Source organism: Kogia breviceps, chromosome 2, assembly GCF_026419965.1.
Source record: "Kogia breviceps isolate mKogBre1 chromosome 2, mKogBre1 haplotype 1, whole genome shotgun sequence".
Classification (NCBI taxonomy): domain Eukaryota; kingdom Metazoa; phylum Chordata; class Mammalia; order Artiodactyla; family Physeteridae; genus Kogia; species Kogia breviceps.
The window spans coordinates 95,549,013-95,564,524 of record NC_081311.1 but is presented as its reverse complement, the minus strand read 5'-3'; the positions used below and the strand labels follow the sequence as shown (position 1 = coordinate 95,564,524).

The following is a 15,512-nucleotide window of genomic DNA, read 5'->3' as shown; positions in this document are numbered from 1 at the left end:
CCTAGGGACAGCCTTTCTGCCCCAGAGCCAATCCTAAACCTGCTTTCTCTGCCTTCCCCTAGAGACCACCAGAAAGGGTCTTGCCCAGATTCTCCCCTCATTCTCTCTGCCTCCTGACTGACCCTGGTGCTTCTCCCTAAAGGCCCTCCACTGTGGAACCATGAGTAACAAACTGTCTTTTTCATGGTAATGTCTCCTTATCTTTTGGCCTCACAATGCCTGAAAATAATAAAACCTCCATTGAAAACGGATCGGGACATCCCTGCATCATCAGGTCCCCAGGGGAGCAAAAGGAAAAGCACGGTGATTCAGGGTAATGTGGAGGCTGGATTCAGATTTACAGCAGCCAACCTCTGAACTCGTACCAGCACGGCAGGACAGCTGATGTGTCTTCTCTTTAAATTAATCCTGATGGAGGCCAACTCCATTTAATGTGTTGCTTCATTGATGCTGCATTTGTTCTCATATTTTAATTTCTAATATAGTGTTTCTGGAGGTCAATGAAGAAATGGTGCCAGCCATCAGTAAACAAAGGATGTTGCAGCCTCAGCCGCTGCAGTCACCCCACAATGATGCACCCCGAGGAGACTCAGGATGAGAAAGTATAGGATACTGACCCTAGGTAGCAAAGGTACATACCAAAGGAATGATTTCAATCAGCCCAGACTCTTGCATCTTCCCATACATAGAAAAGCATTAAATTCCTTACCTTGAGCTGTCTGGTTTTCTTTAATTTTTAACATAATTCTTTTTTTTTTTTTTTTCTGCACCACACAGCTTGCGGGATCTCCATTCCCTGACCAGGGATGGAACCTGGGGCCCTGGCAGTGAGAGCGCCAAGTCCTAACCACTGGACCACCAGGGAATTCCCTTACTTAATTCTTTTTTTTGCAGTACGCGGGCCTCTCACCGTTGTGGCCTCTCCCGTTGCGGAGCACAGGCTCTGGACGCACAGGCTCAGCGGCCATGGCTCACGGGTCCTGCCGCTCCACGGCATGTGGGATCTTCCCGGACCGAGGCACGAACCCATGTCCCCTGCATCGGCAGGCGGACTCTCAACCACTGCGCCACCAGGGAAGCCCCCATAATTCTTAAGAATATGTCATTCTTAGTTCATTGGACCCCATGGAATTAGATTGTCTAAGTATTCTATCTTAATTTAATTAAATGGTCCACCATTGCTTAAAGCATAACTGACATGTGACACGACCAGGAGACCTTTGAAATATTAAAAATCATTTCTCTACACTGAGCTGTGATAAGAAATCTGTACAAGGAAGCTCCTATTTATTTCAATAAATGTTGGTCTTAAAAACAAAGAAATAGGGACTTCCCTGGTGGCACAGTGGTTAAGAATCCGCCTGCTAATGCAGGGGACACGGGTTCGAGCCTTGGTCCGGGAAGATCCCACATGCCGAGGAGCAACTAAGCCCGTGCACCACAACTACTGAGCCTGCGCTCTAGAGCCCATGAGCCACAACTACTGAAGCCCGCGTGCCTAGAGCCCATGCTCTGCAACAAGAGAAGCCACCACAATGAGAAGCCCCCACACTGCAATGAAGAGTAACCCCTGCTCACCGCAACTAGAGAAAGCCCACACGCAGCAACGAAGATCCAACACAGCCAAAAATAAAATAAATTTAATTAATTAAAAAATATATGTGTTTAAAAAAAAGAAAAACATTATTAAAATAAAAAAACCAAAGAAATAAAAAAAACAAATCAACAACCAAAACCCCAGCTCACTTCTTAGTATTTTTATTAGCTGATTAATTCATAAATGAATTGTGAGGAGTTGACATTTGGGAAAAGATTTGTTCCTCAATTTCTGGGTTTTTTATTTAAGTTTTGTTGTGTGGTTTATAAAATTCTTTGCTGAGGAAACATTTCCAAATTTTATGGAGCCCAAATAAAGTATCCAGGCACAGAAAAAACAAACAACAATAACCAATACCTCAGTTAATTCTCAAGACAACACCTGAAGTTGTTCTGTATTTTACAGAAAACACAGTTGACAGGTTTGGTAACTTGGGAAAGAACAGAGAGACAGGAATTGAAACATGGGTGTATCCAGCTCCAAAATTCCTGGCTTTCAATCTGCCACCAAGTTTCTAAGAACAGACAATTAACAGCATTATCCAAATTGGTGTTACCAACAAAGAGAAAGTTTGTTTTGTTTTGTTTTGTTAATTTAATAGCACATGCTGGATATCCTTCATGGATATACATAAGGATCTACTTCATGCTTTTCATAGCTGCATATTCTACCAAATGAAAGTTCCCTGTTCAATAAGTTATTTGGGGGCAATATGATGGTCATTTGGAAAAGTAACAGAGCTGGAGTCCCACCTCATTCCTTCCATACCAAAATAAGTGCCAAAGTATGAAAGACCCAGGTTTGGGGGGGGGGGGGGGGGCAATATTTCTAAAAATCAAGTGAATAAAATTTTTTTTTTAAATTTTTTTAAAAAAGGAATTCCCTGGAGGTCCAGTAGTTATGGGGTTTGATCCCTGGTCAGGGAACTAAGATCCTGCAAGCCGCACAGTGTGGCCAAAAATTTTTGAAAATTTTAAAAAAAATTTTTTTAATTAAAAATAAAAAACAAAACAGGTGAATACTATTAAGATCTTAAAGTGGAGAAGGCCTTTCCCAAATGGGATGTGAAACATTAAAATCCAATAAGCCTGATCACATAAAAATTCATTAAAACTTTTATTATGTAAAATAAAGAACAAGCAAACAAATGAAAGAAAAATGAATAAAATATATGAAAGCATGGGAAAATATTTCTAACACATTATCTCACATATGCAAAGAGCCCTTACAAATAAATAAAAAAGGATGAAAAATCCCACTAGAAAAATGGGTAAATCAGATGAAAGGCAAAAAAGCATAGAAACAATCAAATCAAATATGAAAAAATATTCAGCATCATTGAGGAAGTGAGGAAGGTATTGAGGAATACCTTATATTTGCCCCACTAATTACCAAAGGTTAAAAAGTGTTGGCAAAAGGATAGAAAAATAGACATTCTCCGTTCATTCAAAGAAGTTCTGTGAGCCAGGCACTGTATTAGGACTAGCAGTGAACAAGATACCCAGGTCTCTGCCCTCTGGGAGTTTATGTTCCAGGTGTGTAGGGATAGAGGAGCAATGGTAAATGAGGAGGAAATAAACAATTATTCAGATAGTTATCGTTCGTAAAACTACAAATTGGTGCAACTCCATTGACTCCATTGCATGGCAATATGGCAGACACTATTAAAATGTTGTGCCGGCCATTCTATTTCTAAATATTTATTCTACAGATATTCTCACTCCTGCTTAAGCACAAAGATATGTGTACATGGATGATCACTGGAGTGCTGGGTGTAATTATGAAAAAAAGGGAAACAAGCCTAATGTTCCTCAAGAGAACAAATTACACAACATCCATACAATGGATCACAATGTAACCAGTAAAGATCAGCTTTTTTGTTTGTTTGTTTTTAAAGTACCCACATGGAAAGACTTTGAGGATACACTGTTTGGTGGGGGGGTGGGTGGGGACCAAGTTGCTAAGACAGTACACATAATATTATCTCATTTCTCTTACAGAGACACACAGTCCTATAACTGCATATTTGTGTGTGCCTATATAATTAGACATACATGGGTTAATGCATGACTAAGAAAAATCTGGGAAGTGAGATTATGGGAAGCTTTTTAGAGTACAAATTTCTGTACTGTTTGGCTGTTCTGTTTAACAAGAAGTATGTGCTACTTTTATACTCAAACAATAAGGGAGAAAGCATTAAAAAAAAATAAAAAAGTAATGTATTTAAGGGTCATTTGGTTTCCTCAGTTTATATTCCCAAACTTCAGGCTAAAAATTAATCTGGAAAGAAAACTTCAGCTAAGGAGGAAGGATAACAAACAAAGTAACTAATCCTTTGCCTCATTCCTTAAATTCAAAGTCACTGATATAATTGGGGAGAGGGGAAACTATGTGTCGTAGACATTTGTTCTTCACTTAATTTGCAAGGCAAAGCACAAAATGCGACCCAGCTCAATTCCACAGGTGAGGAACCCGAGGATTTTAGAGGTTAAGTGATCCCCCTAGAGCAGAAACTGCCTCAGTTCTAGGATCTGGGAAAACAAGACTTCCCGCTGGGAGTTCTTATCTCCTGACCATTCCCTCAGGTCACGGTGGGTGGACAGCATGAGGACCTGGGGTGGAGTAGGAGAAACTGATCATGGGGTTTTTGGTGTTGTTCAAGGAAGCATTTTCTCCCGGCTCCATTTCAGCTCCTTCCTGGCCTTCTCCCCTGCAAGGCTCCTGCGCGCCCCCTCAGAGCTGCACCAGGCATTCCAGGCGGCAGGCATGGCTCCTGGAAGTGCCAGCCTAGAATCCCGCCTGTAGGGAGCCCTAGGAAAAGCAGGTGCCTGCCCCTCCCAGAATTCCCTTTATGGTGGCATCAATGCTCAACCACTCCCCACAAGCGTGCCAGATTTCACCTCTCTCAGCCTGTAAAATGGGAATAATACATTTTAGGGTTATTACTCAAAAGAGAATACCAGGGACTTCCCTGGTGGTCCAGTGGCTAAGACTCTGTGCTCCCAATGCATGGGGGCCGGGTTCGATCCCTGGTCAGGGAGCTAGATCCCACGTGCCGCAACTAAAGATCCCTCACACTGCAACTAAGACCCTGTACAGCCAAACTAAATAAATAAATATTTTTTAAAAAATAAAAAAGAATACCAGAAAGTGCTTTGGGAATTCTAAAGGCTAGGGTCCTCACCTCGCAATCAGAGTAATCCCTAACACAACAACTCACATCTTGTAGGAGGAGTCCAGCGCTTTCTGTGATCACAATTTTAAAGACAGTATTTTAATATCCTACATAGGAATGTCTCCTGCAGGTTATGTCTATTATCTGGTTGTACAGTGAATGAAGAACTAACAGAAAAGGTCAGCAGGCCTTCCTGCCTTTAACCTATTCCAAAACTACCACCTTTCAATTCTAAGAGGTACAGTTCTTAGCTCTAGAACCAACCCTGTGTTAATCTTTCAATTAGGAAAAGGAAGGATTAAAGTAGCAAAAAATAAAATACATCAAGGTCCCAATGTGATAACCACGTTAACTTCCTAACAGGACTAGGCGAAACATGTATACACGTTACTATTAATAATAGCTAATATGTGAGTTCATATAAAGTGCCAGACAGTTTTCAGTGCTCTTCCTGCGTTAACTCACTTTAGCTACATAGTAGCACGTACTTGGCAGGGACTCTATTTCCTTCCTTTTACACATGAGGAGCTTGAAGCACTGGGAGGTTGTTTAAATGACGTGCCCAGGGGGGCTGCCCAATAGCTCAGCCTCAGCAAGGCAGCGGGAGATCTTGGCTATCTGGTCTACCTCTCCAGCCATATATCATTCATACTCCTCCTCATGTTCCAAACCCTAGTCACACTGAATGGCTTAGGATTCTTCATAAACAGTGCACTTTAACTGCACCCACACCCTGCCCGTTCTTGCCTTTGCACATGGTTTTTCTCTCTCTCATTGAACCATCCTCTCTTTCCAACGGACAGGAAGTTTTATTCCATGAATGAATGAACGTAAGACTATTGGAAAAATCCATCACTATATTTAAGATCGAAGAGTTGCTTTGGTAGGAAATTCCAAAGTTTTCTCCATAACAAGCCATTCTTGCAAAGCTGTTCTTATCTCAAAGCCCGAATAGCCTACACAGATTGCCTGGGGTCCTCTTTCTTCTGATCTCCCTGACTCTCCCACCACCTTACCTACTTCATCCCTTGCCTCTGGCTCCAGCCTTCGGGAAAGATGTCTCCACAGTGACCTTTGGCCACTGACAAAGAGATTGGCCTGGGAGTTTGCAGACCTCCATTCAACAGCTGTCTACCCCTTCTCCTTAGGACTCCATTTCAGGGGAAGAGCACGTACTCTGGTTCTCAAACCACTTTCACTGTATCCAAAACTAGCCGTTGGGCTTGGTGATAAGACACCCACAGGGAACACACCTTATCCAAGCCATGATGTGAAGGCACTGGTCTGACACTGCACTGAAAAATGAGCATCCAATGGTTTAAATGACTTTTTCATTTACAGATCCAGCATCCCTTCCATGTCTTCAGAGAACCTTAAACACTTCATTACAAGAAAGAAGACATGGGATGGCCTCAGAGAAATAGTGCTGTAAACATCATAGAGCCAACGCAATAAACATTAAACACTTAATAGCAAACTTTTAAATTAAACAGAAAGGTTTTGACTGTTGACTGATATGTCAAAGCTCCGTTTTTTTTAAACTGATGCTTATTTGTCATATGACATAGGCATAGAAGCTACTTTAAATAAGGTACATTGAAAAAGATATCCAGTACAGCATTACTGATAATAGCAACAAAAAACAAAAAGAGAGAGGGGAAGAGAGAGAAAAGAGAAAAGTAAAATGGAAATAAAATAAATCATGCTTATTTTTAAATTTTCTGAATATTTACAGAGCATCTACTATCAAGGCACCAAGCTTAACACTGCGGATACAATGTTAAAAACATAGACATGGGGCTTCCCTGGTGGCAGTGGTTGAGAGTCCGCCTGCTGATGCAGGGGACACGGGTTCGTGTCCCGGTCCAGGAAGATCCCACATGCCACGGAGCGGCTGGGCCCGTGAGCCATGGCTGCTGAGCCTGCGCGTCCGGAGCTCCTCGACGGGAGAGGCCCGCGTACCGCAAAATAAAAAAATAAAAAAAAAAAAAAAGACACGGCTCTGCCCTCACAGAGCTTCCATTCTATTATGTGAGACAAGACACTCAAGTAACTACATTGTATATTTCATCCCAGCAGTTATGACAATAATCAGTCCTAAATAATAAGAGAAAATAGTGAAATATTATACAGACATTTTAAATGATGTCTAAGAAGTTTTATAATAGAAAATATTACAAGCATAGTATTTAATAAAAGTAAGAAACAACTTTATAAAGTATATGATCTCATAAATGCTTTTTAAAAAGTATAGAAGGAAGATTTGATGGCTGTAAAATCCATCTGTAAGGTGACTGAGAATGGCTAAAAAGAATGATAAAAGGAACTTCTACTCCCAAAAAGGGAAGCATACTTCCAAGCTACAATTAGTTCAACTAGAAATAGGGCAACAGTCAGGTGTACAGGACAAACATCTACACAAGTGTCTGTTTCTGGACCAATAGTTTAGAATACGGCTTTTTAAATGTTTCGAAAGTGGCATTTAACCCAGTGAGAATAAGAGGTAAACTAGGCATTAACTAGTAGGTCAACTATTTAGAAAAATAAGTAAACTTAGACTTTTACATCACATCACAAACTCCAAATGTAATGTATGAAAGTATAAATCCCACTGGTAAAGCTGGGAGAAAAAAAAGAAATACATATGTTTTATATAGTAATAATCCAAAATCATCATTAAATGACTAATTATTGTTTCCAAAAGAATTACAAGCACATTGCAATATTAAAATTTAGAAACCATTACATGAACTTTAGGAAACCACTAAGCTGATTTTGGGGCAGGCAGGCATTATAAACATAAAAGAAAAATCATTTTAGAAAACTGAAAGACTTGACAATAGATGTTGAAAGTCAGTTTCTATCCAGGACATACATCTCACACCATAAATATAGTTATCACAAAATAAATATGGTTAAATGGCCAGGGGAAAAATTGTTTCCAATATATGGCAGCTAAAAGGTTAATATTCTTCATATAGGGTATGCTCTTACAATCCATGAGATGGAACCATCCCAATAAGAAATGTGCAAAGAACATGAATTTAACTGATGGAGAAATTTAAAAGACCGATAAATATATTTTAAATATTCAACCACATTAGCAATGAGGTTACATTTAAATGCTAGTTTAAGATTAAGCCCCATGGGGACTTCCCTGGTGGTGCAGTGGTTAAGAATCCACCTGCCAATGCAAGGGAAAACAGGTTCGAGCCCTGGTCCGCGAAGATCCCAGATGCTGCAAAGCAACTAAGCCCGTGAGCCACAACTACTGAGCCTGCGCTCTAGAGCCAGCAAGCCACAACTACTGAGCCCCGCGCACCTAGAGCCCATGCTCCGCAACAAGAGAAGCCACCGCAATGAGAAGCCTGCGCACCGCAATGAAGAGTAGCCCCCGCTCGCCGCAGCTAGAGAAAGCCCGTGTGCAGCAGCGAAGACCCACCGTAGCCAAAAATAAAAATAAACAAAATAAATCAATTTATTTTTAACAATTAATCAGGAACATATAACTTAAAAAAAGACCTAAAGCAAATACACTAAATTAACACAGGGGCAACTTTTTTTGCCTCTTTTATCTTCTCTATATTAGCAAAGTTTGACTCTTTTAAAAAGACCTAGTGTGTAGACTGCCAAACACTGTTGAAAGTTGACTGAAAGAAAGGAGGGATGGGGTGGAAGGAAGGTAGGTGGGGCAGTCAAAGGCCTTAGAGATGGGGGAGGGGGGAGGCAGGCGCGCTGGGCCAGCAGCTGGGCCAGCAGGGCCTCTGACCCCAGGATGGGCCAGGAACAAGAACCACCCCTGACCTCAGCTCTCTGTAAACCTCACCCAGTTTCTTCATGCTGCACTTAGGCAAGAGAGCAGAGGCCCAGAGGGGAAAACCACTGCTCCAAGATATACAGGTTGGTAGCGTTTGACCTTCCGTGAAAGAGAAAGGAAAATGGCCAAAGCCATTCCGCAAACAAGCACAGACACACAGAGGCATTCTTCCACACGGCCAGCTCACCTGCCGTCAGCGGTCACCAGCCTCAGCCGATGGAACACAGATCTCAGGGCCTGAGCCAGGCACCGGAGAGCCGACTGAGCTTGGCTTGGCGACCAGCTGAGGCCCCAGAGCCACCCACAGGGATAAGCATGTCCTTGCCCTGGCTATGTCCAGAGGCCGAGGCCGAGCCACCTGCTGATGCCACGCTGGTCCCTGGCCCAGAAGCTGGCCAGTTGAGCTGTCAGAGGTAAGCCTGGTGGTCAGGATGGACTTCCACCCCCGGCTGGCTCCCCAAATTGGGAAGCCAGAGTTCTGCAGAAAGGAGGCCTCCCGTGGAAGATAAACTGCAACCGCATGCCAACCCCTGCCCTTCCAGAAAGTACTGCGTCCCCCCTGCCCCTCAGCTCTGCTCACTTTAAACACAGGGGCAACTAATCTGCTGGATGCCAGGGCGTCTGAGGTGACCCAGAGGGGACGGGCAATAAACACAGGCACACAGCCTATAGAAACCAAGAAAACACCATCGGTTAGGCCACTGGTCCACGGGTCCTGAGAAAGGACGTCAGAAACGGAACAGGCACTTCACACGCCTTCATTCTCTCAAAGCTCACAAAATGACACTTCTCATTTCACACATGAACACACTGAGGCTCAGAGGAAAAGTCACAGAGCTGGGAAGCACTGGGGCTGGAAAGCAAAGTCAAAAGCCAGTGCCATTTCTCCCAGGACATGCCTGTCCCCATCGCCACAAAGGGCTCCTGCCTGGCACGTGTGGAATCCGGCCCCTGGGCTGCATTAGGATGGGCCTTCCCATCACTGCCGGGTGCAGCTCCAGAAAGGGCAGCTGACCTTGTATACCAAAGGTGCTCAATCTATGTCCAGGAGAGGAAACCAGGTGTGGTCCCAGCAAGTAGTAATTATAAGTATGGTTGCCAATCACTGAGCATCATCTGCTCCCTGGAGGGCCCATACGAGGAATGTGAACCTTCACTCATTTGGCCTGAGTGAAACATAGCTGATGTGTCCATTTCTCAGATGAAAACGCTGAGGCTCAGGACGTCTCACAGCTAGGACACCAGAGCTCCTTTCCCAAACCCCAACTCTCCCACCCTGACAAGGTAACAGGCCCAAATGGGTCATTCAGGTCAACTCCCTACTCCTGGGCGGTCTCCCCAGCCCCCAGGCTCCACCCTGGCCCGGTGCTCCAGCACTACCTTGGTTGAGGTAGGTCAAAGTCTCTTCGTGCAGCTTCACAGCTGGGGACGTGGCGGCACACAGCACATACTGCAGGGGTGGCAGGCGGGCCTCGTTCTCGGGGGACAGCTGGGGCTCCTCCTGCTTGAAGATAGGTAGAGCGAGGACGTCGCTGCAACACAGGAGGGGGGGGGTCAGGAGCAGGGTCCCCGGAGCCCACTTGCAAAGACAGGGCCAAGTGGCCAGCCTCGGTGTCAAGGGCAACGCAGCCCAGCACGGTGCGGCAGGCAGGTTCAGCCCCCCACACCGCATGTCACAGACACTCTACGATGCTTTCCGAGGAGGGAGACCAACCCTGGGTGATTCTACTTTCACACCAAGACCTTCGAGAGATTTATTCAGATGCCTCCTGGTTGCCATCCACAAGAGTCTCACTTTTAGAATAAGAACCCGAACAAAATGTTTACTCTTTTAAAATAAACTGTTCTAGTTATTGGCCACCTCTCAGACCAAGGCAACTGCCTGTCCTCCAGACTCTGTAAACCATGCAAATGGAGAAACTGCTTCACCCACCCAAACTAAGACAACCCTCCACCCTTCTAAAAAAAAGGGCAGCTGGCCCATAAGCCCTACTTTAAGGGTCATACTAATATCTCCTAAACGCAAAACAAGAAGGACCTTGGTTTCTGTTCAGTTTTCTTATCCAAATGGAAAATACTGAGACGCTCAAAGATTCTTTTTCTCCACCTCTAAACAAAAATCCCCGTCAGATCCAAAAAGTCAGCCTCACATCAGCCTAGGGCTGGAGAACTTGTTTCTAGATGTATTTCTTAAGTGGCTTCCCAAGGAAAAAAATCCTTGAGAACATGAATGACCCGCAAGCAGGAGAGACTTGGTTAAGCTCTCTGGATTACGAACAGATTATGGCACGGACACCGATGCCAAAAAAGTGCCCGTGCCCTTATCTTAATAACCCTCTACCCTCTGAGCATCCTGGGTTCTGAATCAGATTCACTGACCCCACTTCACTACATCAAAGCAGAGTCACTGGTATAATCTGCTCCTTATACAGCACCATAAACGGGTATCTCTAAAACACAGCCCCGGCACACAACCCAACATGTCGGACCAATTCTCAGAAGGAAAAGTCTGGCTTGGGGCTCACGTGGAAAACCTCCCCTGTGGGGGGCCACCCCTGCCACCATCCATGGCCCCGGCTCTCCCACCCCACACCTTCCTTTGCCCGGACCGGGGCACACTCCCCGCCCAAGAGGTTATCTAGGAACAGGGGAGAGGCGGGCAGGCCTGCTTCCCAGGCGATTGCATAATTTTGTGTTTGCCCAGACCACGTTAAGTTAATAATCCATGGGCTGGTGCCTTTAAATTTAAAAAAAGGGAGGGATGCAGGGGAGGAGGGTGGGTAAGAGCCATCACTCAACAGTAACTTGTTTCAAGCCTGGCATCCTTATTTGCTGAGGAATAAAGTCACCAGGACATGAAACAGAAAGAGGGAAGAAAGGAGTACAGGCCACTACCTGGGAAGGTGAGACAACTTGCAGAGGTGCTGCTCAGTAAGGAGAGGACCAAAAATAAAATGCACAAACTAAACAAAAGGACAAGACCTTTGCTCTAGAGCCAGGGGGGCCAGAGGCATATTCACTGACCCTCACCTTGGCGTTCAACCTCTCCAAGGGTGAGCACCCTAGCTTCCAAGAAGTGAAATTAAAATAGAGTGTGGGGACTTCCCTGGCTGTCCAGTGGTTAGGACTCTGCGCTTCCACTGCAGGGAGTGCGGGTTCAATCCCTGGTCGGGGAACTAAGATCCCCGCATGCTGCCAGGCGCGGCCAAAAAAATTTTAAAAAGAGTGTGGACCAACATGCTTTTTTATCCATGCTCCCTAAACGACCCCAGAAGCTCATATGGCTTTATGGCACCTTTCCCCCCAACTCCCACCCCACCTCACCCCGCTGAATGCAATACCAAACTCCTAAAAGGTATCTGCGGTACTCCCCAAAATCCCATCTCCGGAGCAGGGGCACCTCCCGCCCAAAAGGAGAATTATTCCCTAAAAGGATGACATTTTTCCGTATACAGGAAGTTTTAAATACACTCACTTCTCCACTCAGGGTCACCTCCAAACTTACTTCTAAGCTATGGCAACATACCAAATGGCCACAAACTATAAAATTCAGGCAAAATCACACCTAAAACTGCATGGTGCGGTACAATAAATGTATCCCATTGTAGCATTTCAAGTAAGCGAATAGACACAGCCTTCCACCACGGATTAACATCTTCCCAGTAGGGGACTTGCCTGGCGGTCCAGTGGTTAGGACTCCAGGCTTCCACTGCAGGGGGCCTGGGGAAGTAAGATCCCCACAAGCCCCAAGGCATGACCAAAAAAAAAAAATATATATATATATATATATATATATATCTTTCCGGTGGGCGTAACATCCCCCAGAGTTGTCTCCCTCTGGTGACATCACCATGGTCTGCAGAGAAGCCATCAGTCCTTAATTAAGACCCTAGACTTTTGCCATCCCCTACCACTCTGGCCCATGATAAAACACTGCAGACATCACGTAAACCCAATCACTCCTTTGCCTTCTGAAATGGGGATGCCTTCGGGGACGACTACTGGACAAATATCTATCAAAAGCCAGGATTTCCAAATCACCTGTACTGCTAAATCTGACTTGGAACTTCTAGGGACCAAAAATAAAAATAAAATAAAGCATGCAGGACGGGCTCTCACTGTGGGGCGGTCTGTACCAGCGACTTCCCACCTAGGTCCCACAATTCACTTTCTCCGAGCTCACAACAAATGCCCTTTGGGTTAAATTAGGCACATTTCATAAACTGTGACTAGGATGGAAATAAAGACAGGCTACAGCTGGTTCAGGCGAGTTCAGAAAGTGAAATGACCGCCCATTAGTACCCGGCCAGCTGCACAACAGGGAAAAACAATCCTCCAGGAACCGAAGCTAACGGAGGTGCCACTTCCTTCAAGGGGACAGGGGAGAAAACTTTGCAAGACAGGCAGGACTTACTTTTCCCTTTGAAGAGCACTAGTCAAATCCCTGCAGAAGAAGAAAGATTTCCATCAAGGGCAATCAACGTGCGGGCCTCGGGCCTACACACGCAAGACCACCTGGTGGGAGGGGGCACACCCTGTCCCTCCCAAGCCCCCGCCCGCCCCTGCCGGCCCGCGAGGCCCAGCGCAGGGCCGCGCTCGCCGCTCACTCGCCCCTCGGCCGGAGCAAGGACACCAGAGAGGACGCGAGGCTCGGAGAGGGACCGGGCGGAGAGGGGCAAAGAGCAGGGAACTAGGCTCTCCGGGACAGGCTCCAGACCGACGGCAGGAAGTTTCCTCTTCTCCGACGCGAGCGGGGAGAGGAGAGACAGGGAGGCGGACGGCCCCGGAGAGGCTGCGGCCAGAGATGCGCGCTCTGCGCCCGCCGGGGTCGTCGAGGAAGCAGCCCCCGCGGGCAGCAGTCTCCGCAAACCCGCCTCCCGGGGGGGTCCCCAACTCTGAGCGTCGGGTCCCGCTGGGGTTGGTCCGTCGGTCCCAGGCGGGACTCTGGGCGGGTCTCCCTCAGTCCCCCAAGGGCAGACGGCGGGGAGGCGGGGGCGCAGCAGGGGCGCAGCGGGGGCGCTCGGGAGCCCCGGCCCGGCCGCCCGCTCCCGGCCCGCGAACCCCGGCCCAAGCCCCTTACCGCAGGTAGCTGCCGGAGTTGTGCTGGTTGTAGTGCTCGGGCTGCGTGTGCCAGAACAGCATGGCTGGGGTTCCGAGCCCGGCCCGACCCAGGCGCGCGGCGGACGGGACGCGGGGCGCGCCGACCTCTCTCGGTCACCGGCCAACAGCGCTCCCGACCGCTGGGTCCGCCCGCCCCCCGCGCATTTATGGACTGCACGGGGGGGCGGGGCTTCGGCCGGACCCGCCCCCAGGCCGCGCGGCCGGGAGATGGCTCCAGCGGCCGCCTCACCTGGTGACCCGCACGGGCGCGTCCTCCCCGGGAACGAGCGCGCCTCCAGGGCGGCGACCGCGAGCGGGCGGCGCGGCCGCGGGCGGGGGCTGAGTCCCGGGCTCCATCCCGGCCCCCGGGGGCGGGGCCCAGGTAACCATCTCCGCAGCCCCGGTCTCACCGACGCGCCTCCTCCGCGCGCCCGCTCGCGCAGGCCCCAGGGCGGGTGCCCAGGGCGGGTCCCCAGGGCGGGTCCCCAGAGCGGTACCGCGGGCTGGGGAGAGGCCGCTGTGAGCTTGGATGTCAGGGACCCCGAGCTTGCTCTGCCTGCCCCCTTACCTTGCTCTTGCTTTTTCATAGCACTGTGACACTCTCAGGAATCGTATTTTGTTTTGTTTTTTAATGTATGCTTGTGTATGGATTGTCTGTCTCCAAGAGGGCCAGGCTTGGACTCTCTAATTCACTGTTTTATCCCCACCGCCTAGAAAAGTGCTTGGGACATAGTGAGTGCTCAATAAATATTAGCTGAATAAATATTTTTAAAAAGAAATGCATCGAGTGAGTAATCAGAGAAGGCTTCCTAGAGGACGTGACCTTGAGCTGAAGCCTTATAGATTCAGAGGAAATGCCTCTGTGAATATCCGGAGGGAAAGTGGTTCCAGGCAGGGCAATAGTAACCGGCAAGGCCCTACGGCTGACCTACTTTGGCATGGCCTGGTGCTGGGTGACCCAGGGGAGAGCTTAGGAGGTGAGGTGGGCATGGTGAGTGGGGCAGATCAAAGAGGGCCTGGCAGGCCCTGGCAAAGAAGCAGCTGGGGTTTTATTCTAAGTGTGTTTTCAGCAGAGGAGTTGCATATATGATCCGCCTTTTGGAAGGATCAGTCTGGAAGGAGTGTGGGCAGTGGGTCATGGGAGTGGGGCAGTTAGGAGGGAGTGGAGGTCAAAGAGCTATGACCCACACCCGAGTGACATTCGCACCCCACCCCGTCCCCACGTTGGTCCAGCGCCTGGCGCAGAAGAGCTGCGCGTTCTATGCCAGACTGGTATTCAGAGCAAATGACGTCCCCCGGAGACCGGGGCCCAAAACTCCCAGCTCCCCCAAGCATGGGGGTGAGTCAAATCCTCCCTCACTCTGCTCTCTAGGTACCCCCCCACTCCAGCCACTGGTCACAACTGGCAAGCCACTTCCTCTGGGCAGCTCTGAGGGCCCCCCACCTCCCCACTGCTCTCCTGACACTCAGATCCCCCTTCACGGATGGATTTGTTGCACCAGCCACAGACAGGACTACAAGCAGACAGCCCGCAGCCTTCCACCCCAGGGGCTCTGTTGCAGGGAGCCTCCTTGCCCAAGGTAACCCCCTGTTGGGGTGACCCCAATGACTCCCCACACAAAATATCAAAGTCTGGCCATCTCTGCTGATGGGCTATTGTAGACTTAGGATCCCCCCGTGGGGCCAGTCAGAGCTGTCACAGGACCTTCTTCATACACTCCTGTTTCCTTCCCATCCCTTGCATTGGTGTTAATTACAAGGGAACCTCCAAATAAACATCCTGAACACTAAGCTCCTTCTGAGGGTCCATGACAAGTCCGGTG

The 15,512-nt window shown here is 47.8% G+C and overlaps 1 protein-coding gene and 1 non-coding gene across 3 annotated transcripts in view; both read right to left on the bottom strand.

Annotated features, from left to right (window-relative positions):
- The window catches only part of TFCP2L1 (transcription factor CP2 like 1), a 63,802-nt gene extending 49,974 nt beyond the window's left edge, over nt 1-13,828 (bottom strand). Inside the window, exons 1-3 of one of the 2 annotated variants that reach the window (XM_059055388.2) lie at nt 13,670-13,828; nt 13,004-13,033; nt 9,970-10,121 (exon numbers count right to left, since the gene is read on the bottom strand). In XM_059055388.2, coding sequence (XP_058911371.1) covers nt 9,970-10,121; nt 13,004-13,033; nt 13,670-13,731 — 244 coding nt within the window. In that variant the 5' untranslated portion in view covers nt 13,732-13,828. The remainder of the gene's footprint in view (nt 1-9,969; nt 10,122-13,003; nt 13,034-13,669) is intronic. The other variant, XM_059055390.2, reaches the window with a different exon arrangement.
- TRNAE-CUC (transfer RNA glutamic acid (anticodon CUC)) lies at nt 793-865 on the bottom strand. Its single transcript has one exon. It is a non-coding gene; the product is annotated as a tRNA-Glu (tRNA).
- Nucleotides 13,829-15,512: the final 1,684 nt, after the last annotated feature.